Genomic DNA, 25,422 nt, shown 5'->3' on the forward strand with positions numbered 1-25,422 from the left:
AGTATTATCGTCAGACAGACACATGACAGAGCGGCCGTCTCAACGATCATCATTTCAAGTGACTAAGAACATTAAGTCCCTCGTAAGGTACACTATAAAATTCAGGAAGAATCAATGCTCGCGCAGACCGTCCTTTCGAGGAGGATAGGTCAACACAAGCACCTGTTATGAGAACCTCCAATCGATGCCATGTAAATACCCGGTCGCTGCATAACCTTCCTTTGCCCTCGGTCGCTCCATGAAGAAGAGCCATTCCTTCGGCCTTGGGAGGAACTCCGCTGATTTTGCCTCGATCTTCCAGTGCCCCGGGTCCTTGGAGACAACGAATCCATTCCTCTTGTAGAACCAACGAGCCTGAGTAGTATATTCTATAGTAACTTGTATATTGTTCGCAAGCATTAGAACACAGGTTCTGAGAACTACCCACTAGCGCATTGAGCTCATCCACGATACCTCTCATCTGCAGAGACGCCGCTCCCTGATTCTGGTACTTTGGCCGTGCCCATAATGTTGAGGCCTTCCATCTTAGTCACGGATGTACTACAGGGGCAGCGAACTCACAAACGATCGGGGCATCGATCTGTCGATAACTCGCGTATCTCAGCATAATGAACGCCTCAAACATTTCTATCGCAAACCGTCTCTCTTTTTCGCTTGCCCAGGCCCCCGGAGGACCGTCAAGCATCGTCTCTGCTGGCTTCTCTTTTTCGTAGATATTTTACTGAGAGCCGGCAACGATTTCTCCCGTCTTTGTGTTTGTGACCTTGTACAATTTGATGCTGAGATCAATGTTCCGCAGATACTACAGACGCGCGATCACCACGTCAAGACCTTCAATGCAATTTTCGGTCAGCTTGTGGGGATAGACGGCATTGACGAAGGCGGAAGATCAGTCGTATGCCTTGAAGAGCATATCGAAAACGTCACGGAGCTCCTCCTTTCTAATATCGCTTGGGACAAAAGACATGGTGAAGTTTTGGTGTGGAAAACGAGCCACAACACGTGTTCCAAAGTCTGATCACGGAAGAGAAAATAGCTTGAATTTTTGGGGCTTCCTGGAGTCCATCTCCGCGGCATTGACCATATGTATATATATGTATATAGGCCATTTCTAGCATCGCTGTTTGGCCATTCTGCTCTGCGTCAAGTTGAAAAGTGGCTTGACGATTGGATATAGCTAGCTATTACCGCCATGTTCATTGCAATGCTCGTCGCTATAGCAAATGGCCACGTTGGATTCTAGCAACGTCGGAATCTAGTTCGCGCTCGATTGCGCCTTGTACATCGCTCTTAGTTTACGGAGATGAATGTGAACTGTGGGGACTATACCTCATACTCTTGGTGATGACCGGAAACTCTTTGAAGTGTGACATTTTTACTTGCAAGAGTCTAGTCGCGGAGGCGTAGACCAAGACAAGCTTCTTCAATGTCAATATCTTCAATCACCCAAGCGGTCAAAGTGTAGTGTAAAGAGAACAAGACGGAACGTGGGGTTTTACGGGTGCCTCGTCGACATGCGTACATTACTTATGCGTCGTTTTGTCCTCTACCTAACGTTGACGCCCATTACTCTGGAATTGTGAGCCCTACAATTGCCGTAGGCCCGGCTCGTTCAGCACTAAAGGCATGCTCTTGTTATTACTTCCTGCGCTAATGTCACTCCATGTCATTCCATAAGATTTTCGACAATTTGGTATTTCTCTCTTGAACTTATACTTTTTTCGTTTATTCTACTGGTCCAGTGTACTCCAGTAAGATCAAAAACAAACCCAATGGCGTATGATAGTACATGGTCCGCGCACGACAAGGCTAGGCATCCGTAGGCGCTGCATACTTCTTCAACAAATCCAGATCTACAGTCTTCAACGCACTCTCATGCGTGCAGGCCAGCTTAACTGGCGGCACCTCTACTCCCGCCTCCTTCTCATGCTGTAGGGTCTGTTGCCACCTACTCGCCTCAACACACCATCTCTGCCCCGGCCTAACACCCATCTGCTTGAGATTTATGCCTCCACTCTTCGATGCGAAGTCAAGGAACGACTGTGTGAGCTCCGCTGCGATGGGCGTTTCCGAGTCGCAGAAGCCGGGCTTGAAGACGTCGGTCGGTATCGATTTGCTGGCCATGGGGTACATGGCGCGCGAGGAGTGCTGGAGCAGGGGTTGTTGCAGGACTATGGCGTGCGGTCAGTAAGACTTAGGGGTTCATGTATAGACGCAAGTGCAAGCTGCACGCTTCCGTGCTTACCGTTGCTCTCGCTGTCGCTCACTCCACCATGGCTCCGTGGAACCTGGGTCGAGGAGTTGATTTCATATCCCATGTACTTCCCCATTTTCGTAAATCTTTGAGGTCTTGTGAGGTTCGTTTGTATCGTGAGAACTAATCTTAATGTCTGTACCAGAAGTATATAGCCTCTGTACACAGGCCACTCCGCCCTTTACCTATTCCTGCCATTGTAGTCATCGATCCAATTGTTTCGGCCTGGGAAGGCTTACAATAGAACAGCTGCTGATCCAGTTCCATGTGCAATTGTCGCGGAGTGTACTCCGGACAACGATTCAATCCATGGGGTGGATGACGTCACCCCCGTGGCCTGCCATCGTAGCCAGAGAAGGGCCGTTTCGAACAATCTTCAAGGTCGGAACGACTGGTGCAGATAGCACCTTATTTTATTTCTTACTAAATGATCCGATTAGTGCGCTCAGTGGTGATGTATGAATCACTGGATGATGGCTGGTCGGATTTACAGACTTCCTTTATTAGCGTGACGAAAGGCGCAGTAGCCAGCATCCTCCTCGCCCATTGCTTGGAATTCTCTTCTAAACGAAACTGTTGCAAGCGTCTTACAAGGTCAGAGGTAATGAGATCTATGAGTTCCTGGGAAGGTTTGGCTTCCACAGTCACGAGAAGCGTTAAGCTCGAGAGCACGATTAAAAAAGAACAAGATCGTTCAGTACTGAATTGTGCGAACATGACGCACCAAATATATAACCCTCTCACTTGTTCTGCCAGTGTTCTATCAAATTCCTACTCTTGATGGTCTTTGTCCATGCCAACAAAAGGTGCTGCGGTGCCCTCCTCCGCGATCCTCTTGGCGAGAGATGGTCACCGTTGTAATCTTGTTGATGCCATTCGAGTTCCCAGCTGTGTTGATGTTGCCCAATGCCACATCAGTGGTCACTTTGTGGCTACCTTTGCCATTCCATGAAGGGTTTTCCTCAGAGAGAATGGCCCACTCCCCATCCTCTTTTATTCAGTTGCAAAGCGTAAACAAAGACGATAAATATTTTGAGTATTAGTTTGGTTGCCTTTCCTTCGAACCACGGGCTTGAACGTTGGAACAGACGCTGCGAGCAATGCCATGTACGCTTCGAGCCTGTCGCGCTTAGTGTCGTATGGCTACTATGGCTTAGGCTTACGTACGTCCAGCAGATTGCTAAATCTGCTGAGGCATCTGTGAGAGTGTTATGTGGCTGTCGTGTGGGGAGGTTGGTCTCATTCTCTCGCACTAGGATAATGCAGTGAGCGACCGTGTTCGGATTGATCCCAACTCTTGTCATCTCTGGTATCGGAATCAAGGCACCCTTGTTAAACCATGGAGTCATAAGTTGAGTCATCTTCTAATGCTTGAATCTCCTGTATATCTCATAGTTTTCATGTGGCTAAAGCTGCGCTGGCTTGGTCGATGGCTGACTTACATACACTGCCACATCTAGGCAGCAACCTGCCCCCACTTCGGCAGCCCCATGAAACCTCCGCCAGCTCTATAAAACGTAATCACCAAAGGCAATATTCGTCAATACGTTTCAAACTTCTTGCAAAGAATAATTTTCCTTCACACATCGCTTCTACCCGCTCAAGATTCTTCACCTCCCCAAGATCCTGCCCCACAGCCACCAAAATGTCCACCCCAAGCACAGCAGACGAAATCACCTCTCCAGACAACTCCATCTCTCATGCACCTGATACAGCCCGCATCATGCACTGGTCCATCTATGGCCGTCCCGGCGCCCCCTCCACGACCCGCGCAACGGCCTCCTCCTGGAAACACAAGCCGTTCTCCAAACCCGTCACCCGGCCCTGGTCCCACGTGATCCCCTCCTCTGAGCTTCCCAAGCTTCTCAATGGGTTCATTCCCAACCAGATGGAAGATAAGTGGTTCGTTTATACCGATGGGCCAGATGCGCAGGGCAACGCGGCGGTGCGGTTTTTCAGGAGCTGGACGGGGTATGCTATGGTGAGTGCGAAATTGGTGATGAGCATGGATGGAGAGGGGAGGGCGAAGGAGGAGGACGCAAGATTTACGGAACTTACGTGGGAAACGGATAAGGAGATGTACAATGGGGATATGGATGCGCCGGGGACGGTGTTGGGTGTTGCGCAGTGGTGTATGGGGTGTCAGCTAGGACCGAAAGAAAGAGAGGGATCCGCGGCTGAGGAGAATGAGGAGGAGGCACCGGCTGGCTCTTCATGATGTTACTTGAAGGACGCAAATCTGTCTAGATAACGCCAAATGTGGCGGTATTGGAGGTTTTGGAGTGCGGTAGTCACACCGGGCATCCTGATAGGTATTTGTGTGTAGGTACCGGGCCTTTGCATGCATCAAGATTATCTGCATATATGGCAACTTGGCCTCAAATATCTGGTGCTGTGGGACACCAACTCGTCATAAATGGCCGAGGGTCCAAGTTCCATCAACAAAACATCTGCGTGGGTCACTCTCGCGATTTGAACAACTCTCGGCACAGCGTCGATTCCATCTCTCCAAGAAGTCTCCAGTGCCTGATAAATCAGATACAGTTTAATGATCTTACACACATGTTTGTGTGATCACAAAACCCGTAGAGCAAATTTCCAGCAATTGCCAAACGCGCTTCAAGACACACAACCTCTGCTCTCAGCGCGCGAGTACTCGAGTTGAATCTGAAGCCTACTCTAGCTCCGCACAGAGAGCCCTGCCGGAGGCTGCGCATTCACTACGCCAACAGCTTCCTACCCACGCTTGACTAGATTTCAACAAGATCCCATAGCTTGCCCTTGCGCCCTTCCACTCTACCACTCAGCCAGCAGTCGCGGTACGCCATGCGCGAGCGCAAGCAGACACGTCCAAGGAGGTCTATCGCCCCGAGCAGGACGGTCCCACGACCACGTAAGTGTCCCCTATTCGCAGCGCCTCGTATGCGCGTATGCTAAGCACGCTGTAGCCACATTGTCCGCGAAGAGGGTCATGACTCGTCTCCGCTGTCAAGCGTCCGGAGCGATGTCGATGTCAACAAGCGCAACGGCCCTGAGCGGATCGATGCCCATTACATTTCATCTGTTGCCCGAATGTCTGCTGCTCGCGACAACCGCTCTGCTGGTGTGGGCATAGCGAACTACGAAATTGGACGCCACACTCAGGAACGAGGACGGATCCTCGAAGACAGGAGCCCAGATGATTTCGTGAGGGATGGCCTTACGACGGAGAGCCACCGTGAGAGTAGATCTAGGAGGCCGAGTATGTCTTCTTCTGTCTTCCACTGTACGATTACTGACACAGACTCCAGCTCTCCACTACTCGCAACGCCCACGCTCCGCGTCCCCTATACAAACAGAGGAGACTTGCTGTAAACCAGTCCCTCCATGGCGGAAATCCAACCACTAACGACATCAATAGACCGCTCGCGCAGCCCTCTCCTCGCAGCTCCCAAGCCCATCCCGCGCACGTCACGCGAGATAGAACATGAGAAAGCCCGGATCGACCAAGAAGCCGCCGAATTCGAAGCTCAATACCAATAGCTGCTCCTCAATCAGAGTATCCAAAAGCGGAACTACTGCAAAACCAAAGGTCGAGGAGCAGAGGTGCAGGATGGGCTTGTACCCTGACGAGACGCAGCCTAGTTCGGTGACCGCAAGCCCTTATGAAGCATGGGTGCTGCTGGCAGCTATTGATAACGGGAAGTCGATGCACCCGGGTCGTCGTGCGCGTATGGAGCGACCGCCGCCATCCGGCCCAGCACGCTCTCTTCGTAGAGGACTACGGCGGTGCGCCATCGAAGGATCTCGCGCTGGGCAAGTACGTGTTCGATACGCCGCACGGTGCCGCCGAAGAAGAATATCGAGCGGCACCCCGGGAAGTGGTTGGAGAGGCTTTTGTAGAATCATTCGAATCCGAGGATGCCGAAGGTGATAAGATTTGATAGGGGAAGAGGGTGAGGATAACTTGGTTTCCGGGTTGTGGCGAGTAGGTGGGTGGGTGGTGTGGCGTGGATGTTCCAGTATGGATAAGCAATACGGTGCTGGTTGCGACATCGAAGGCCTTGAAAGCGATGGCGTGTAGGTAGGGAGTTGTAGATTTCGAGGCTTATCAGCAAGATTGGAATACTACGCTCCTGTTGCCGTTTATCGCCGGATCAGCTTCTTTTGTGCTTCAGTTTTGTGCTGGAAACTGAAATGGAGCCTTCGAGCCGCCGCTCTCCGTCTTTCCTTCTTCCTTCCCAAAAAGGGTACCATTTTTCTTCTGCAAGCAGCATCTCTGATATGAATGACGAGAGACCTTCCGTGGAGACAAGAATATATTTTCTGTTGCCCTAGATCCAGTTTCGGCTTTGGCCTGCCTCAGTATGGCATTAGCGTGTAAGGCTTCCTGCTCAAATACACCTGCCGGAGGGTTGAATTGCGCAAATAATCTAGTTTGATCCTTATCAGACCATAGGGCTCCATCCGATAGAATCGATTCGAGAATCGAGGGATTGATTTTTGGACGACAATACCAAAAAGGACGTTTTCTTCAGTGGCTTCGCCGCAGTTAAGCACGGCTATAGATACGTCGTATGAGGGCTCCAGGAAGCGCAGCTTTATTTCTATTCCCTTATTTGTAAGCATATATGGCGTTTCAGCATCGACGTGGTCTTGTTCTAATCGCCCAGAGGAAGGTGGTGTCCATGCGCGCAAGACCAACGGGGCGCGAAACTCGCGCGGATGTTTTGCAAATATCCCTCTGGTATCCCTCCTGAAGTTTACATGAGACAAACGATAAGTCGAACCCAACTGCTCACTCAATCTTTGGAAGTCTGTTACCTCTTGATCCTTCGCGCTGTCGGGCACCCACGCGAACAGAGTTTGATCGTCTGAGTCCTTCATGATCTCTTCTTGCAATCTGACAAATGCCTTCTCTCCTTCTCCATAAACTAGCGGCATGTTCACGTCGAAAATTCCGAGCAAGCAATAGGCGATATCTTCAGTCCTGGTCGTGTGTCTATTCTTTGCCCAGCTCATTCTTTGTGCAATGCTGACTGCTTCCAGGCTTTCGCCCGACTATGCACAGTCAGTGTTATGTTAAATGGGACTAGCTCAAGTATTCAAGTAGCATTTACGAGCCCGGAAGAAGTGACCAGAGCTGAAGCTGCTGGTATCCTGGGCCCCATATGTTGAAGCCATACCGAAGATGATGGAGCGGCAAACTTACCAACGAAAATGAATCGATACCTGTGATTTCTTCCAGTAGATTCAACATGCCAGATTTCCACCCCAAGTCTTTCCAGTCGTGCGAAAAGAATACTATGTCTCGGGGCGCTATGAGCTCCTGCAGTGTCCATCCTCTCGTGAACCATCGTGCCATTGCGAAGTAAAACTTGTTCAGGTTCTCTTCGCGTGGCGAGTCACTTTCATTCGGGAATACAATTGATGAATCAATGTCGTCCAGGTGTGCATAGCATATGGCGGCGTTCTTGTACCACTTGAACATGCTGTTGATGGACTCCGAGAGCTCAGCTGAGCTGGTCTTATCGATGCAGCATGTGTCGACCCAGACATACTCCTGCATCGTTGACCGAGAGTGTTAGCAAGCCCTTCGGGAAGCCCAAGTAGAGGCGGAAATTGAGTGATACAACAGGAGGAACTCACCCAACCATCAGCCAGAGCGGATTCGCAACACTTGCGAATCTTGTAATACCCTTGCGATGATAAGATCTTCCGCGCGCGGGGATAATCAGGATGTTTGTTCACATGCTCCAGGTCCTGGAAGCTAACTTCTTCATCGCCCCAGGTGTGGCTCAAGATAGCGTAGGGAGGCGTCTTCGCTTCGTCGAAGAAGGATTCGAGGCGGATCGTGGAAGCCCGTAGTAAGCGCATCGCGCCACGGCGTGTTCCTGTGGTAAGGGCGTCCTATCGTAAGGTGTGCCTGTTGGTACAGGTGCGGATCTGAAGATAGCAGGCTGACAACAAGGTGGGCGGTGGGGGTCAGGGCGGGGGCGGGGGCGGGGAAGGTGCAGCCAAGCGCAGCCTGGAAGCAAGGCCGGTATGTACTGGAAAACAGACGAAGAACGAGCAGCGAAGGCAGTGATCGTTTGTCCTCTAGGAGCAGGCACCATCGTTATGTTAGACGGAAGAGAAAAGTCTGATGTACTACGCAAAGGCTGCGATGAATGTAAGTAGGTGAGAGAATGGCATAGATGATTGGACGACTAGTGAAGGGAACGAACACTGTAACACAGCTAACAAAGCACGCAGGTGTAACGGAACATTTTGTATATCACCAACGCCGACAAGCGCAGCAGCTACGAATATGATACAAATGGGATTCGTGAGAAAGGAAATCTAAACAAATCAAAAGGACCGTAATGCGCCCGTGATGACAGAATCGCTTTGTTGCTGGCAATCAATCGGATAACGCATCCTACCATTTCGCACTGCATCATATCCTACAGCTGCGATGCCTTGCATTTGCGAGTCTATTGCTTGTCCTCGACAACTTCTTTCTCCACGGCCTCCTCGTAGACTGGAGGAGCATCGTACTGGGGAAGTTCAGACTCGGTGTAGACCTCCTTTTCGCCGCGGTCCTCCACGTTCTCAGAGTCTTCTTCTTCTTGGGCAACGCTCTCGTACATTGGCTGGCCGCGGGCCTTGGCGACCACGACGGCAATGAGGCAGCCGAGCGCCATGCCGACGAGGTAGGTGAGCGTACCCGCGAAGATGCCGATCAAGATGGGAATGAAGACAGTGAGGAAGACGCGACGGAGCATCATGTGCATGCGGTGGCCGCGGTGGTGACGATGGCCGTGGCTGCCCGCCATGTGGTGCGGGCGGTGGTGCGGATGGCCGGGGCGGAAGCGGTGCGGCGGCTTGCCCTCGTAGAGCTCGCCGGCCATCGGGTTGCCCTTGTTCTTGTGGCAGCCTGGGCGACCCATGTGCGACTTGATGCCATTGACCTTGTCGGCCATGATGGCCTTCCACTTGCAGTACAGCGGCCACTCCTTGCACTCCTTCTCTTCGTCGATGGGGCTCTTCTCGTTGGGCTTCGCGGTCTGGAAAGAGGCGATCATGAGCTTGCCGTTCGGGTCCTTGAGGAGATTGATGGTAAGCGCGGGAGGAGCGACAGCCTTTCCTTCGATCGAGTTGATCTGGAAGGTCATGGGGATGAGTTCGATGCCCGCCTCAGAGACGGTTTCGGCGGAGTTGTAGTGGAAGGTGTAGCCGGTGACGCGGAGGGTCAGGTTCTCGCCGTCAGGGTTGATCTGGGCTACGCGGAAGGGCTGGGTGAAGTAGCCAAAGGTGGGAGGGTACAGCTGGGTGCCGTCGATGGTGAGAGAATCCTCGCGAGGTCCTACTTCGAAGTCGAGCAGCTGTCCACATGTCAGTAGCTGTCAGCCGGGAGCGCCGGCCGGGTGCCATACGAACGAGTTGCCGTTGCGCTGCGTCCACACAAGGTCGTCGGCCTCCTTGGAAGCGAACTCGCAAGTCGCGCAGTCGAGCGAAACGCTGCGGGGATACGAGGTGGCCACGATCTCCATGGCCATGTCGTCCCCGAGGTCCAGCTCAGCCGATGAGACGCTGGGAGGAATCAGGATTGCGCTCGCCGCACCTGCGGCGGCCAGCGCCAGGTTGAGAGTTCGCGAAATCATCTTGAGACTACTATAGGAAAGAAGTTGGTATGTAAAAAGGATATGGCAGAAGTGAAGGCTGCGAGAGAGGCACTCCGAGACAAAGAAGGCCCGAACGGGCGCTGACAGCGCTGGTGTTCCACTGTCTCCGCCACAACGCGCGTCATTCGTCGGTAGCCCGCTAAGCCATAATTTGCCTTAGCGCATATCTGCTGCATCACCTGCGACACCGCAAACGGTCGTTTGCTTCACGTTGAAGGGAAGTTGCTATGTATACATTTCACAGGCACTGATGTAGACAGTGCCCCAGACGTCCATCCGTTAGACGACGATAGCATGCTGCGGTCGCAATGTGCCCAGTCCTGGACGATGATCGCCATACTCCACTTCATGAAAACACGCGTCACATCAGTAGTCCAGGAAATCAATAGACACATGTCGTAACCAAGTCGCGTCGGCGTTCCAAGAGACGGAGAATCTTGCACGCGGATCAAATTGTTGGTCTCCGTCACTTGCGCAACAATTCTGAACGCTTCTTGATTTCTTAAGCACCAACACGAAACTCGCTTCAGCCTCATCAACAACAGTCATCACGAGCTTGCTTTTGGGTGACGCGTCTCCTAGTGCAGCAGCTCTGCGTTACTTATACCATAGGTAGGTATCCTTAACATCACTAAGTATCGCTCGATATATCTAAAGGTAGTATCGACTATTTCACACTGTTGCGGCTAGAGTAGAGATTCAATAACATGTTCGGACTCGTAAAGTGATGATCCAACGCTGCAGTACAGTGCAGTCATCGCTGCATGCCCTCACCGCTACGACTTCACTGAGCTTAGACGATCATGGAGATCACCACTGGAGCTGGCCGGTTCTCCGGAACCTCTCACCCTCCACGCACTTGCCCCTGGAGCAACACCTCTCCCCACGGTCTCGACACCACTAACCACAGCAAGCAGCGCAATCATAACTGCAAATCCAAGCCACAGTCAGTCACATCACGTACTTCCTCTCAACAGATACACGTACCAGTCCCAGAGCTTAGTATAAAGCTAGCCACTGTAAATGCAGTCTGCGCGTCGCCACCTTTCGCCGTCCAAACGATACCAACTAGGCACGATATGAGCCATGGTATCGCCCCAGCTATAACGATGCGTGTGGTATTCCATCCCTCGACAAACTCAAGCGCGTGCCGCTTGTTTTGCTGCCGTAGACGGAAGACCCACTCGATCCAGTTGGTCTGGCCACTGGACGTGGCCTGCTGGGGGTGTCTGTATGCGTAGAACAGCTCTTGGAGAACAAATTCATCCAGAGGGACTATTATCGGTCGGGCGCCGGGTGAGTACTACCATAAGTTAGGGTATCTGTTACACGACCATTGGCCCGAAGGATTGGAGAGCCACCTCTAAGAGCCGCAAGCCTGTGAGGCTTTTTAGAGAAAAGTGCGTGCGCCAGAAGGTCGTCAATTCTTTCAAGTAATGTCGATGAAGCTGCTCGAAGAAAATTGTGTCGTCGGTAATTAAACTAGGATCTGAGGCTATGGCCTGCTTGTACTTCGCCTCGTCGTCGAATTTGGAAGCCAGAATTGTGTTCATCTGACTCGACACACAGCCATCTGATCCACTGCGATAGCAGACAAGATTCAGCGAACAGGTGGGCTTATTCACGTCGTAGGCGTGACTTTGAGATTCTTTGGGTGGGCTATAGGTTCCAGGCGATTGTAAGGGCAACCCTGAAGGAGGCAGTATGGTGGCCGGATGCGTACAGGATTCTTCGTCTGCGCTGGATGCAGAATACACTGAAGCTGTATTACCACCACATATTGACGGGACTCCGGGTGACTACCCCAGATTTGCGAAACATCGAGGAGGGTCTATCGACGGATCTGGGGGTGCGTCGTGAGATGCTTCCGACATGAGGACTAGAGTAGAAATAGCAGCTGCGATGTACAAACGAGTTCAAAATCGAAAGAGACGAAATTCCGGCAATGGTGCCAATCCTTTCGGAAGTGGTTTGGAAAAGAGAATGACAGAAGGTGCAAGTACTTACCGTGTGACCTCAGATATATAAGTGTTGGTTTCCGGTGTAGATAACTCGCCTCAGTATGCACAACCCGGGGCGGGGCAACGTTGTGCTACCGAGCGCACTGTTTATACGAGGACGCACACTTCACTTACTTTGCATCCGAACGTCGCAATTTTCTGTACAGATTCCGAAAGGCAACTTACATGTGCTATGAGATGCTAGTTGGTGGGTCTATTTGTCGACTGCAAAGCCGTCCAGTGTTACAAACCCAATCCGACAAGCGCTTCGCGTACTGAGCACCTCACTCTGTGCTGTGGCTGTGCAGCAGTTGACGCAGAGTTCCCGCCCAACCAGTCTGTAGATCATATCCATGAACTCATATAAATCTAACGCTGTATCTGGAATCTACTTGCCCCGTTTTCCCGACACGACCCACCCACCCATCTACCGCTTCATGTTCTTCTGCTTTTCCGCATCCTTCACCAGCACCTCCCTAACCACCATCCCCTTCCTCCTCCTCACCTGCTCCATATACTTCTTTGCCACATTCTCCTTATCCGCCAACTCGCCCAGATCCTCAAGCTCATCCTCCGTAAACGGCACCCAGAACGGGTCCTCATCCAGCATCTCGAAGCCCGCAAACCGCAGCTGCGGTGACGCACTTCCAGAACTGCGCTTCCGGATCTCGTCGCTGAAGCCGAACGACTCCGCGACAGGGAGCAGCGCCGTGATGGTGAAGGTCTGATTTCCTGTCGTCGACGCGGACGAGGTGGACATGGTCTCTGAGAGGATCTGTCCACGACGGCGCGTCAGTACGGCGTAGACGCGACCGAGGACGTCCGTCGAGGCTTGGATTTCGCATGTGTACATGGCGAGGAGCATGCGTGGGGACCAGTCGAGGAAGCCCGCGTGGATCGAGGAGCGCACTGTTTTGATGACTTCGCCGGTGAGGCGGCCCATGCGCTCAGAGCTGTTTTCAGATTCTTCGGGGAGAGAGAGGATCACTTCTTCGAGGAAGACGGCGATGCCTTGGACAGGTTCGGCGCAGAGTGGGCCCTGGGCCGTGGCGAGCTGGAAGGCGTAGGTTATCTTGTCGGTGAGGGTGTGCGCGGTTATGGCAGATGTGGAGTGGGATGAGTGTTTGGGTTCGGGGGTAGAAGATTCGCGGAGTCTGTGGCATGTTAGTCATGACTGAGAGGAAGGGAAATGGCTTGCGTACGGTTTGGCGCAGATGCCTTCCTTGGTCGCGTCAATGAGAATGTTGGGCCCGATTCTCCTAGGTCCGAAGGCTGCGATCGTGTCGATGACATTCGTCCATATTTCCCGTTGGGATTTGTTATCCTTGTCGTTGAATGCATCTTTTAGCTGCTTCTTGAACTCTTCGAGGGTGAGGGTATGGCCAGTCTCTAGCTGCTCGGCTTCCTCCATACCATCGCCTTCCGCAGTCGCCTCATCAGCGGCTTGCTGCCTTTCCTGCTCCTCCCTCTCATCGCTAAAGAGCCTCTTGATAGCACCAGCGTTCTTGCTAAGGAATTCTGTCACATTGGCTGGGAGTGGACGGACACGCAAGCGAACGGAAACCTGCTTGCTTACTGTGACGCCAACGACAGTTCCACGAGGAAGATTCGGGTCTTTCGGCGGATTCATCTCTGCGGCTGCAATGATAGATTCGCGGTAAGGCACGATAGGAGCACCAGCCTGTATCTCGCATTTTGCGAACCGCTCCTTGAGATCCTTCAGACAGCGTTCGAAATGTAACTCACCGGCAGTGAGGATGACATGTTCACCGCTTGGAAGCACTTCGTATTCAGCACATGGGTCGCTCTGAACGAGCAACTTCAAACCACTGATCATCTTCTCCAGGTCGTAGGGGTTCTCTGGCTCTAGTGCAACTCGCACAATAGGGTGGGTACCCATGTTGATACCAGCCAAGTTGACTGAGCCCGGAAGCTGCGAGCATAACGTTCCTGATTTCAGGACGTGCCCAGCAAGACCCCCGATACCAAACACGACACCAGCAGGTACTGTAGTTAGAGACTCCAAGCCGCGCCCCATCATGAGATACAGCCCGGTGACCTTGACCTTCTGGGGCTCAGGTGCGGTGTTTGGTCTTGCTGGTGTGAACTTGGGTCCCAGAACGTATACCTCGTCACCAACGCTCAGCGTTCCTGAGTAAATGCGCGCGAAACCGATTAGATGCTCTACCTCCTCTTGAGTCTCCTCACTCTCCTCGGGTGTTTCCGACTCCCCGATGGCAGCTGAGCTGAGTGCTTCGGTCACGCTTTCAACGTCGTTGGCACCTTCGCTCGCCAATGCTTGCTGTCGGGCAATCTCCGCACGCTTCTTGCGACCAAGCTCTCGAGCCTCTTCGGCACTCAATGCTCCTCCTCTTCGCTTGTTCTCCGGCAGCTCGCTTTCCGGGATTGAGACCATCTTGCTTACGTACGCGACCACGGGCGCGTCCTTGGAGGTCTTGAAGTCGACCATGGCGTCTCTAACTTCGGGCGCAACATAGTCTGCTCCAGGAGAATTGTCCACAATTTCAGGAATGCGTTCTGCTTGTGCTTTGGGCGGCGATGGAAGATGCTCGGTTACAGAGACGAGCAATGCTGTGGAAAGGGGAAGCCAGGCCGCGAAAAGTGTAGTCAGAAGCGCGCGTGGGTCGCGGGATCGCAAAACGTGCGCTGGAATGGTCAAATTGAGTGACTTGGTGATCTTCTCTATCATCGCGGGATCTCTGTTGATGTATGTATGAGTATATTGAAGAAGGTATGTACAGCGCAAAACAAGAGGAAAGGAAATCCACGCACCCCTTCCCATTGTTACCTCCCGTGGTTGCTTCATACACAGCCCATATGGTGTCGAGCACTAGCTGGACAAACATGGGCTTGAGATGTCGGCCCTTCAGATGTTTGTAGCCCAGTACACGTTTCGTCCTAGGATCTAGGTAGTAGTCGCCCCACAGCACCTTTTCTAGTACGGAGCGCTTGATGCCAAGCTTACGCTCGTATAGGCTTGCAAACTGTCTGACAGTAAATGCCCATCCATCGATGGCACTGCTGAAAATGACGTTGTTGTTTTCAGGAGCGAAGTAGATGTCTTCGTCATCCTTTTCCTCGTACTCGGCAGGTGTGTTGGTGGTGTCTATGCTGTCCCCGTTATCGAGGACTGAAGAGCTTGAAGTCTCCTTCTCGGCAGCGGCAGCGCTGAGTCGCTCTTCCATCTTCTCTCGCCATCGGAGGTCGTCCTCCATGCGCTCACCTTGGTAGAAGCTGCCCATGACGGCATTTACCTGCTCCAAAAGCTTACTTAGATGTGTGTATGCCTCTCCTGGGCTCATCTTCAGTTCTGTAATCAGCCTGTCCATTTTGTTAATGACGAGCAAGGGTTTTAGCTTCTCGATCCACGCCTGTCGGAGCACTGTGACAGTCTGGCTACACACGCCTTCCACTGCATCTACAAGCACAACAGCGCCGTCGCACAGGCGCGAGGCGGTGGAGACTTCGTAGCTGAAGTCAATGTGGCCGGGCGAGTCTATGAGGTTTATCAAGAACTCCTTCTGTTCAGGCTGCGCGTCGGGTGCAGATCGCCGCAGCAGGGAAAAGTACAGCGAGATGGCAGAGGACTCCATGGTAATGCCTCGAAGCTGTTCATCTGGTCTCGAGTCAAGGTACCGTATCTTGCCGGCGAGCTTGGGCGATATGATGCCGTTGGTGGCGATGAGGGCGTCGGTGAGCGACGTCTTGCCATGGTCCTGCCGACTTTAGCTCGAGCGGTGGGAGGGAAGGTGCGGACGGCGTACGACATGGGCGAGGATGCATATCTGCGCACTGTTAGTCTGCAGAACAGGGCGAGGGTCGGTCGGGTCTGAGGTACGTTTCTGATGCCTTCAGCCGCCTGCTGCAGCGACACCAGCTTCTCGGGCGCCACGACGGGCATGTTTGCGGGTCGGCTGGTCGAGAATAATCTTGTCGCGCAGTGCGGGCGGGGCGTGCCTGGCGGGCGGCAGTGGGTTCGCGCGTGGGAGGAGTGTTTCAGCGCAGGCGATGGAACTGTCGCGCGGGCGTCAAAAATAGACAAGATTACCAAGGACGCTGGGCGGGAACTGGCGATCGAGGTGCTGGCGAGCGCGGTTTGCGGTGCCTTTGTACCGCGGGCAATGGAATTTTGTATCGTCGACCCCACTACTCATAATGACTACGGGCTGGGGCGCGCCGTGTGCGACGCAGTCCTACGTCAGCGCCGATCGAACGCGGGAGCTAGGCTGTGCCTCTGCATCGACGCGTCAACGGCTTTCGTCGAGCAGCGCTGGAATATGTATTTCTGCAGTCCACCTTTCTGCGGCACCTGCGCACACTCGCACGCTGCTGCTGTCCATGCTCGCGCCTGATGGCCAAGCTCCACCCTCGCATGGCCCCTGCCGCTCGCCTAGCCTGCGGTTGCTGTCGATCTCCCTGCTATAGCACTAACCCAGAATCATAGCGGACACCCCCAAACATACCGCCGTTCGCAGGCCAAAACCCCTTCACGCCTCGCCCACACACGGACACCACTGACCGCCCGTGGATGCAGCGCATCCGAACATGGCAGTCACCATGGCCGAGCCCAGCCTCCAGACGCCCACCAAGCCCATCAACATCCGCCCGCCGCCCATGAAGCTCGAGACTCGCGCGCACCAGCCGCGCTGCGAGGCCCTGCGCGCAGACAACGCCGGCGTTATGTCTCCAGTGAACCAGAACGGTAGCTTCGAGTTTGACCGTGTCGTCAAGTCCGGCACCATCATGAAGCGCACCCGCAAGACCAAGGTATGCGCCCTGTCGGCCTCCTGTCCGCGCCTGTGTTGACACTGTCGCAGCACTGGAAACCCGTCTACATTGTCCTCCGCCCGAACCTGCTCTCCATCTACCGCGACAAGGACGAGACCAAGCTGCGCCACCAAATCACCCTCTCCGAAATCACGGCCGTCGCGCGCCAGAAGGACTCCAAGAAGAAGATCCAGCATGTTTTTGGCGTCTTCTCGCCTGCGCGCAACTATCACTTCGGCGCTACCACGGAAAGGGAGGCACAGGAATGGGTTGATTTGATCCGGGCTGAGGCGCGCATAGACGAGGACGAGGAGGAGATGATCGTCATGAGCCCAACTGGGGAGAAGACATTCAGCGGCTTCGACCGGTCGAAGAAGGAGATCATTGGGTCGAGCTCGTCCGAGGTGGAGCGGCCCACGAGCTCGGTGGCACCTGAAAACATGCACAGCGCGCGGCGGCCCTCGCACAGCCTCCAATACTCTGGCAATGAGTACGGGTCCATGTCCGACTTCTCAGACACGGGCGGACCTGTGCATGTCAAATTCCACGAGTCCACCAATTCACTCCCGCCGCCAAAAGAGCAGCAACTCCACAATACCAGCCAACAGAGCAATATTGGCACGCTGCCAGACAACGAACGAGTCATCTATCACGGCTGGCTGTACGTACTCAAATCAAAGGGCGGCGTGCGCCAATGGAAGAAGGTATGGGTGGTGCTTCGCCCAAAGGCGCTGGGGCTCTACAAGAATGAAGAAGAGTACTCCGCCAACCTCATCATCCCATTCTCAAGCATTATAGACGCTGTCGATATCGATCCTCCGTCCAGGAGCAAGCAACACTGCTTCCAGGTCATCTCCGAGGAGAAGAACTTCCGCTTCAGCGCGCCCAACGAGAACGCCCTCTCGAAATGGTTGGGTGCGTTCAAGAGCTTGCTGATCAAAAGGAAGGAGGCGGAACAACAGCGCGCGCTGCAGGCGACAGGGAACACCCAACCTCCTAGGACCTCGACCAGCGCACAACAACCCACCCTAAAGAATAAACCGCCCGCGGCCAACCCGCAAACCCAACAACATTAGAATCCGACGATAAGATAGCCACGTCGCCGGCAGATACCCACACGCCCCGCACTGCTCCCTGTTGACACTTTTCACCGCTTCAGACTCACACTCGCCACCCCGCATCCCTGTCCTTGTCCCTGTACATACCCCTTTCCTATGTCTACACTACCACTTACTCGCCACATCAGCCACCGCGACAGGCATCTCCTAGTTTCAGCTCCAGCTTCCTTTTTCTATCAACTTGCGAGTCTGTTTCCAGCGCTTCAGCGATCGCTCACCTTCGGGCGGGCATTCATGACTTTCTACGACTTACGATTTGAGCATTTCGGCTCGTGGGCTTTGCACCGACGACCCTGGCGGCTTGTTGCGTTAGGTGGGAGGGGCTTGTGGTTATTGTTACTGGCGGGTTCTTCGTGTAGTAGTGAAGCACGCAGTGGAGTTGTAAAGTAGCTTTGTAATACCGTGTAGAGATGGTTTAGCTTAATTTGAAGTTTGTTCTGAGTTCGAGAAAGTGCATGTGTGATGTGTTGAAGAGCGGAATGTAGCCGAGTGCAAGGCGGTACTGTTCTCCTCCATATAGAATATCAGCGCGCAGTAACCTTCCAGCAGCGTTCGTTATAAGTCGAGAGACTTGTCATTACAGTGTGCTTGAAGGTCTGTTCCGCGTAGAGCGCTGTTCAAAAGATTCGCAATGGTGATAGGTTGGGTGGGTCGCCCGCTGTTTCCACGGTTCCACACTCGCCGCTTCCCCAGAGAAGAAAAAATCTTTCATCCACCGGAACCAGGCACTTTCCCAACAGCCGCTGCTCCAGTGCACTACTTACGTTGCCCATCATCTCTTCTCATTGTCTGCTCTGCTTTGTGTATGCGTATATAATATGCAATATTAGATTCTGTTTCATCAATCAACCAATCATCAACGGTCGCTTAGCTCAGTTGGTTAGAGCGTGGTGCTAATATCTCCTGCGAGTTAACGCCAAGGTCGTGGGTTCGACCCCCATAGTGACCATCAACCACACTTTCACATCCGATATGGTCTAGTGGCTAGGATACATCGCTCTCATATCGTCTAGGTATTGATCCGATGTGGCCCGGGTTCGATTCCCGGTGTCGGAACAGATGTGTGGTATTCTTTTTTGTTTTCATTGTTTTGGCTCAAGGCAAGGGAACGAAGCAAACAAGTGGGGAGTGGAGTAAGAGTGTGGATGTGGATTCTTGCTCATAGGTTGGGGTAGAGATGCGAAGGGGCAAAGTATACACAGTCGATGACGGAAACGCACCGTTCTTGCTTTTCTCGTCCTTTCTGTCCAGACCTTCTCAACAGACAAATTAATTGCAAATGATCACTTCTATTTGCGACAAAGCCGCCTGGTCAGGTTTGCCAGGATCGATAATCATCTAGTCGTTCTTCCCACCTTCAGATCCAAGATGTACGTCGCGGCGGTCACTCCAGTATCTTCCCGAGCCTCAGTGCACAAAGAGATACATCGGTAACGCTAAGAAGAGCCCCAACGACACGATTAGAGAAAGAGAATCGAAACAGATCTCGGTGCGTCTACGACGTCCCACAAATAGGCATAGCAGACTGCGGAGCTACGACACTAATCGAACATCGAGCTGATAGCCTCAGAAAGCTCAGGACTATGAGGTTTGTCGATACAACAGCTATCCACCCAGAAGTATTGGAGGTTGTCTGGTGCAGCTTGCTTTTTGCAGAAAGCAAGTTTGTGATAGCCAGTCTTAGTAAGACCAGTACCCTCCATCCAGTCTCCAAAGGTCACCTACTCGTGATCAGCTCCCCAGGTATACGAGAGAATCACATATGGCGGGACATCCGCACCAAAGAACTCGGCGAAGCCGAGAGTGCCATCACCCTGGACCCGTAAGAGGCGCATGGGGAAAGGATTCTTGACGCGTGCTAGTAATGGATGTGGGATTATGTGTGCGGATGGGTCGATGAAGCAGGGCAGTTCCGGTTAGACAGGATTTGGGCGAAGTTAAATAAAATGAGTATGTGAGGCAGCAGCGACGAGGCTGAGGCCTAGCGACTTCATATTACCGGTTGATGTCACGTGTACATTTTCCACCACATACGCCTGCATTACTCCCTTTCTAAATCGCCTGCTCTGCACGCAACACGCCCGTCACCTAGGACGAGAGTAAAAATCGGGTTGAGTTAAGACAGGGTGGTGCATGTCTCAGCCAAGCAGGAAAGGCAAGTGAGATTAACTTTGTATCTGATATTTTACTCACAATTCCTGATCCTTACCTCCCCGTCGCCGTCTCGACCTCCGCCCCCCCTCCTTCTTACTCGTCCACACATACTCATGTCCAGCCCTCGCACCGCCATACCTCCCCGACGTCCTCGCACCACTCCCACCCCTGCCCTCCCTCACCTCCCTGCTCCGCTCAAACAGCGCATCCGTCTCCCACTTCTGCATATCTTGCCTTATGATGATGTAGTCTGGATCGTTATCGTCATAGGACCAGGGCAGATAGGCGTCGTCCAGTACCGAGGGAACGACGTACTTTTTGTGAACCTTCGTGTAAGTGGGACGCTCACGAAGCGGTAGGGGCTGTGGAGGCGGTGGGGGCGTGCGGTCGTAGCGTGAAGAGTAGGATTGTTGTAGCGCTGTCTTTTTGGACATCCGGGTTCGGGTGAATGTTTGGCGTGTTGGTGCGGACTCCTCAACGGGCATGCCTGCAGGCTCGGTGTACGAGTACGGGACGGGTTTGGGAAAGGCGCTTGTCCCCAATGCAGGTATGCGCGACGAACGGGCGAAGCGGGTCTGGGGTAGAACGTCGATTTCTTCGCGGTACACCGTGACATTAGGGGCTTGTACGGTCTTCTTAGACCGATCCCATGCATTGCCGTGCCAGGCCTCGTAGTCTGGTCGCGCGCGCGGAGCCACGTATTCCGCATCATCCGCCATAGACAGCGTAGTCGCCGAGTCCACCGCGCCCTTCGCCGCGCGCTTCCTCTGCAGCACGCTGATTCCGCCCGCCGACAACCGGCGGTCCTGCTTTCCGGTCACTACGCGATATAGGGAATCCGCAAAGTCGCGGATCTCATCACCATTATACGCGATTGCCAGCATAATCGCCATGATGCCTACGGTGAGTGGGAGCGCAATCTCCCAGAACAGTGACTGCTTGTTGTCCATGTCTCTGATGTCGCTGGTGTTCATGCCGAGGTAGGATGTTACGAAGGAGAGCGGGAGGAAGATGACTGTCACCACGGTGAAGACGAGGATGGCTTTGCCGTGGTCTTCCTCATTGATTTCGGCGCTTTGCTTGGTGCTGTTGGAGAGTGGGCCACAGCGGCGGATTTGGTCGTCGTATTCTTCGCGGTTGAGGGCGAGGTTGTCGAGGCAGGAGGTCAGGAGGAGACGCTCGTAGGGGTAGAGAGCGCGACGGTAAGGAAGGTCGGCTGGGTAGGTGGCGTCGTCGAGGACGGTCATGTAGTTGGTGACGAGTTGAGTCTGCCAGTCATTGACTTGCGCGAGGATGGTGAGCTCTTCTTGAAGGAGGTTGATCGAACGGAGGAGCCTCTTTCCTGGGCGGTGGTTGACTTGGAATTGCTGAGTTACAGTGAGCAAGGATGTGTATGAACGTTACCCTTCTACTTACCAAAGTTGAGAGGTATTCGCGATACATATCACCGACAGTCATGCTTTTTTCTAGAGGTTTAACAATCAGTCGCCTTATCAGCCAACTTGAGATGGACTCAGCACCCCATGACAGTCTCTCCGTAACATCATTCGGCGTGGTCGAGCGCACCATGTCGCACAGCTCCTCTCGTGCTTGGAGCACAGACACCTTTGCACTTTCACGGAAGGCGTTCAGAACCCCAAGGCCCGCATCAGTGTACGGATAGTCTTCTCGATATCCACCTTTCCTAGTCTCATTGAAACACTCCTCAATATAGTGTAGGCTCCGCTCAACTGCAAGGTAGAACACAATAAGGCGATGTAGCGCCTCGAGCAGCTTCCGCGGGAACGAATAGAGATTGGACAGGTCGCCCTGCTCATTGCGCACGCCATCGGCAAGTTCTTTGAGCTCCTCATAGATCTTGCGCGCCTCCTCATTGGCGCGGTCCAAGATTGCGCAGGCACCGGCCATGGTTGATTCGAGTAAAGCTTGGTCGTCATTACGGATCCAGTCTTTCCAAGGCTCGTTGTCTTTCACGAAAGAACTAGAAGTGGATCCGCCTGGTTTACTGGCTTCGGCTGCAGCATGCTTTTTTAGGTGCTCTAGAGCTGCATCGGGGTCATCAAAGGGTTGCTCGCGAGCGCATCGCCTGCATCTTTTCAGCGTAGCGCCGAAGTACTTGTCGTCCCCTGGGAGTGGTAGATGGAACTTTGTAGCATGTTCGTTCGCAAAAGTGTAAGTTGAATCCGGCATACGAATTCTCCACGCGCGTGTCTTCGTTTTGGGCGTTCTCCAGCCAGGATCATTGTATTCTTTCGAATCTGGATCATACCCTCGATGGTTTGAAAGATTCTCCACAACTGCCGCAATGTTGGCAATCGCTCCCCAGACTTTCTGCACCAGGACAGGCCCGTTGATGTCTCCCAGAAATAAGCCCAGAGTATCATGCACAATCTCGGCAAAGTCATGGGCTTTGCTGGGGAGCTTCGACGATTGGCTGCGGACAAGATTCTGGTGGTGTGTGCATTCAGAGCTAGAAGACACCGAGTCCGCTTTTTTTATTTGTGCAGATATTGACTTCTCTACGTTTTCGAAAGTGTCTTCGTGCAAAGATTCGTAGTACTTTGTCGAAGTAAACGTTTGCTGTACTGGGCCATCCGGATACCCGTATAAAGTCACGTTCAGCATCGCATGCTCCACTTTCTCGAGACATTTGGTCGCGTATTTTTCGTCCGTGGCTGCAACGCCCAAGCTCGTCTCGTACTTGCTTAGCGCAGTCGGCCAATGGAAGAAAGGTGGTACTGAATCGCGGGTCATACCTGCAACAAGAGGCCGGGGAAGTTTACTAGATACCTTCGAGTTTTTTTCTGCTACGGCCACATCGATGAAAAGGCTCTGTCGTTGGCGAATTATAGCTGGCCAATTCTCAGGGGTAACTTCGGTCTGCGTTCCCCACTGTTGCAAAAGTAATAGAGAGTCATTCGTGGACCACAAATCGCGAGTAGATCGCTGCAGCTCCTTAGTTCGTTGCTCCAGCTGGAAGAAGGTGCCGCATTCTTGAGGGGAGTATAGTAAAACACGCCCATCCGGGACAGTGAGCCGAACAGAGGTTATCGAGTTTCCCGTGCCAGCGCCAAGCTGCTTGAGGTCTTCTCGGAGAACCTTGATGGATTTGGTGAAGTCACTTGAAAGGGGCCCGTAGCCGCAAGTGACTACTGCTCGGTTGCCGACGTTAAGCATCCACAGTGTCGGAACGTGTATCAAGCCACCTTCTCGCGCATTTCCAATGCTTCTGTATGCTTGTTCGTCGTCTCGATCCTTTACTGGCTCGTAAGGATAGTAAGTCTGAATTAGAGTTCGTGCAGGGTGTAGCCGGTCGCTGTCAGAACTGCTGGGATGCGATTTTTGTATTTCAAAATAAGGCGTGCAAGAGAAAATAATTGATTGAGGGTCCGGCTGATTGCATTCGTCTCCGCGCACGACTGTCCCGGGATCAACGAACAAGCCACCGAGGAATGCTTTGACAGACTCTTTCTCGACTTTGTGCAAGGTTTTAAAGATTAAGAATCGCGTACGCTCAGAGAGATTGGGTATCGTCATGCAAGTAGTCTGTTTTCATGTCAGCCAGATAAAATGGAAGCGAAACATATCTCACTTTGAACTGGCTCCAGTCCAGGGCTTCTCCGTGCAAATGGTACCACCAAATCCCAACACTACCAGAGAGCGCACTATTCTCTGGCCCGGGAAGAGTATGCACTTCCAAAGTTGTACGATTGTCTGCAGTAGTAGTCACGGCTTTGGTAATTTTAAGTGTCTCTGCCGCCATCTCGCGGGTATTCCGAAGCGTCTTCGTCAATGTCTCGTCGCTGCTGTCTTCGACCTTGAAGGAAGATAAAAACTTCGCAGCCCATCTCGTGTCTAAAGCAAAAGAGAGCGGGTTCCCTCCTTTATCTACGGGTTCCACAATAGCGCGGATCTGCACTCGATGAGAGGCGCACTGCAGTAGCAATGGTAGACCACTTACTGGTTTGGCAGAGGGTGCTTCAAAGCTTGCATCCTCATCTTCTGATACAGACGGTGCTTTAGAGTTCTGATCATCGCTATCTGTCTCAGAGTCATCCTCTTCCGATTCTTCCCCATCGCTATGAACGGAGCTCTCGTTGTCCGACGATTTGGTCCCAGCGGAAAATTCTCCCTCGCTCGTCTTGTCGCTCTTTCCGCCAAGATCGACATCTACATCCAGCATTTCGACTTCGGGACGACCGTATAGTTGAATCTCTTCCTTCTGTGAGAAACCGGTCTTCTTCAACGACGCCTTGGCCTCGTCAAACGAAAACATGATGAGGACAGTCATTCCAGGGCGGACGAAATCGTTCCACAAGCTGGGCAGAACAACGCGGACTTCATCGGTCGTCTCAATTGCCACAAGGAACTCGTCCTTGCGAATCTTTTCTTTCCAGGATTTGTCTTCCATTCGCGCATGCAGCTCCTCGACGTAGGATTTAAATCGCTATGTAGCACATGTTAGCGATTATATGTTCATGGTCCTGGCGCGATAAATACCGAGAATTCCTTGGCTTGTTCCCATGGGAGCGGGATTTTATTGCCGGTGCCATCTCGAACAAATAGAAGTGGTGGCGTATCGAACTGCGGAGGATCGCGAACCCTTTCCCTTGAGTTGAGACCGCTGGTAGCTGCCGACCCTCTCGGCTGATCTACGATTGGCGAGGCGCCCGGCGCGATTGAGGGATTCAGGGTCGTCGCATCCTCGGCCATCACAACGCATCGACTATACCATAGGTATAACTACGCGCGTCACGCAATATTTGTGTAGAATGAGAGAGGAAAATGGTGGACGTGTAACATCCACTGGGCATCTGTTGATGTCGCGCTGGGGTCAGTCTCTGATCAGCTGCAGATCGCTAAGCCTTTCCTATTTGTGGCGCCCTAGTCGCGTGCCTCCTAATTTGGGGTCCATGATGCACCTTTCAACCCATTAATGCGAGTCGTCATTTCGAGCGCCCACTCTTGTCGAGCTCGTTGCCACTCCTGGGGTATGGATTCAAATGAGGTGGGCGTGAGGAAGAAATGGCAAGAGTGGACAAGCGCGACTAGGAAAGGGCATATGTGCAGATTGTTGCTGGAGGTCTGAGATCAAGATTTTTTAATAGGCAGATCGAAGCGTCCCCAAGTTATACCCAGGTATCTTTTCTGCGAATGATGAACGACTGGCGCTACTCACTTTTATCCCAGCGATGCTTTTCAGCGGCTCTACGTCGTGACATTGAAAGCTTTACTACCAGAATAAGCCCCCCTAAACAGCTCATTTAGGACGCACAAACAGCGTATGTGCAACTCGAAGACAAAAATGCATATCGGTCTTGATCCTCTCGGGACAGAAGATCGAGCCCAAAATTTGGTGAATTACTCATCTTCCTCGTCCGTCGGGATCGAGCTTATTCAGCGTCCGATGAACGCCGGCCGCGTTAGCTTGCAAACTCAGGTCCGGGAAGATATGATCGTCT

General features: G+C 52.9%; 9 protein-coding genes and 2 non-coding genes across 11 annotated transcripts; 4 read left to right on the forward strand and 7 right to left on the reverse strand.

Annotated features, from left to right (window-relative positions):
* Positions 1–1,746: 1,746 nt before the first annotated feature.
* CC84DRAFT_963832 (uncharacterized protein) lies at positions 1,747–2,356 on the reverse strand. The gene is made up of 2 exons (XM_018187986.1): positions 2,246–2,356; positions 1,747–2,171 (listed from the first exon to the last, which is right to left on the reverse strand). Exons 1-2 carry the CDS (start codon positions 2,328–2,330, stop codon positions 1,810–1,812), a joined length of 447 nt encoding a protein of 148 aa, XP_018033621.1. The 5' UTR covers positions 2,331–2,356; the 3' UTR covers positions 1,747–1,809.
* A 590-nt stretch (positions 2,357–2,946) lies between these two features.
* Positions 2,947–3,655, reverse strand: CC84DRAFT_1166978 (uncharacterized protein; the record flags this gene model as incomplete). The annotated part of the gene is made up of 2 exons (XM_018179095.1): positions 3,422–3,655; positions 2,947–3,374 (listed from the first exon to the last, which is right to left on the reverse strand). Coding segments are annotated over exons 1-2 (317 nt in total), but the record flags the coding sequence as incomplete, so codon positions are not given.
* Positions 3,656–3,790: 135 nt separating this feature from the next.
* CC84DRAFT_1166979 (uncharacterized protein) lies at positions 3,791–4,839 on the forward strand. Its single transcript, XM_018179096.1, has one exon. It carries the CDS (start codon positions 3,900–3,902, stop codon positions 4,470–4,472), a length of 573 nt encoding a protein of 190 aa, XP_018033623.1. The 5' UTR covers positions 3,791–3,899; the 3' UTR covers positions 4,473–4,839.
* Positions 4,840–6,872: 2,033 nt separating this feature from the next.
* On the reverse strand, positions 6,873–8,110 carry CC84DRAFT_1198169 (HET-domain-containing protein; the record flags this gene model as incomplete). The annotated part of the gene is made up of 4 exons (XM_018181550.1): positions 6,873–6,989; positions 7,058–7,294; positions 7,446–7,796; positions 7,883–8,110. The coding sequence occupies 4 exons, from the start codon at positions 8,108–8,110 to the stop codon at positions 6,873–6,875; spliced, it is 933 nt and encodes a 310-aa protein (XP_018033624.1).
* A 265-nt stretch (positions 8,111–8,375) lies between these two features.
* CC84DRAFT_1207965 (uncharacterized protein) lies at positions 8,376–9,969 on the reverse strand. Its single transcript, XM_018182130.1, has 2 exons — positions 9,652–9,969; positions 8,376–9,600 (listed from the first exon to the last, which is right to left on the reverse strand). The coding sequence occupies exons 1-2, from the start codon at positions 9,877–9,879 to the stop codon at positions 8,710–8,712; spliced, it is 1,119 nt and encodes a 372-aa protein (XP_018033625.1). The 5' UTR covers positions 9,880–9,969; the 3' UTR covers positions 8,376–8,709.
* A 2,342-nt stretch (positions 9,970–12,311) lies between these two features.
* CC84DRAFT_1151709 (P-loop containing nucleoside triphosphate hydrolase protein) lies at positions 12,312–16,028 on the reverse strand. The gene is made up of 5 exons (XM_018176761.1): positions 15,760–16,028; positions 15,686–15,706; positions 14,694–15,637; positions 13,103–14,620; positions 12,312–13,054 (listed from the first exon to the last, which is right to left on the reverse strand). Exons 1-5 carry the CDS (start codon positions 15,820–15,822, stop codon positions 12,328–12,330), a joined length of 3,273 nt encoding a protein of 1,090 aa, XP_018033626.1. The 5' UTR covers positions 15,823–16,028; the 3' UTR covers positions 12,312–12,327.
* A 147-nt stretch (positions 16,029–16,175) lies between these two features.
* On the forward strand, positions 16,176–18,248 carry CC84DRAFT_1166984 (PH domain-like protein). Its single transcript, XM_018179097.1, has 2 exons — positions 16,176–16,688; positions 16,739–18,248. Exons 1-2 carry the CDS (start codon positions 16,479–16,481, stop codon positions 17,762–17,764), a joined length of 1,236 nt encoding a protein of 411 aa, XP_018033627.1. The 5' UTR covers positions 16,176–16,478; the 3' UTR covers positions 17,765–18,248.
* A 419-nt stretch (positions 18,249–18,667) lies between these two features.
* Positions 18,668–18,755, forward strand: CC84DRAFT_t76. Its single transcript has one exon. It is a non-coding gene; the product is annotated as a tRNA-Ile (tRNA).
* Positions 18,756–18,772: 17 nt separating this feature from the next.
* On the forward strand, positions 18,773–18,862 carry CC84DRAFT_t77. The gene has a single exon. It is a non-coding gene; the product is annotated as a tRNA-Glu (tRNA).
* A 499-nt stretch (positions 18,863–19,361) lies between these two features.
* CC84DRAFT_1207968 (uncharacterized protein) lies at positions 19,362–19,664 on the reverse strand (the record flags this gene model as incomplete). Its single annotated transcript, XM_018182131.1, has 2 exons — positions 19,587–19,664; positions 19,362–19,527 (listed from the first exon to the last, which is right to left on the reverse strand). Coding segments are annotated over exons 1-2 (195 nt in total), but the record flags the coding sequence as incomplete, so codon positions are not given.
* Positions 19,665–19,995: 331 nt separating this feature from the next.
* On the reverse strand, positions 19,996–24,774 carry CC84DRAFT_1261852 (uncharacterized protein; the record flags this gene model as incomplete). The annotated part of the gene is made up of 5 exons (XM_018185105.1): positions 24,461–24,774; positions 23,922–24,407; positions 23,553–23,873; positions 21,377–23,506; positions 19,996–21,327 (listed from the first exon to the last, which is right to left on the reverse strand). Exons 1-5 carry the CDS (start codon positions 24,671–24,673, stop codon positions 19,996–19,998), a joined length of 4,482 nt encoding a protein of 1,493 aa, XP_018033629.1. The 5' UTR covers positions 24,674–24,774.
* Positions 24,775–25,422: the final 648 nt, after the last annotated feature.

Source organism: Paraphaeosphaeria sporulosa (assembly GCF_001642045.1).
Source record: "Paraphaeosphaeria sporulosa strain AP3s5-JAC2a unplaced genomic scaffold CC84scaffold_8, whole genome shotgun sequence".
NCBI classification, from domain to species: domain Eukaryota; kingdom Fungi; phylum Ascomycota; class Dothideomycetes; order Pleosporales; family Didymosphaeriaceae; genus Paraphaeosphaeria; species Paraphaeosphaeria sporulosa.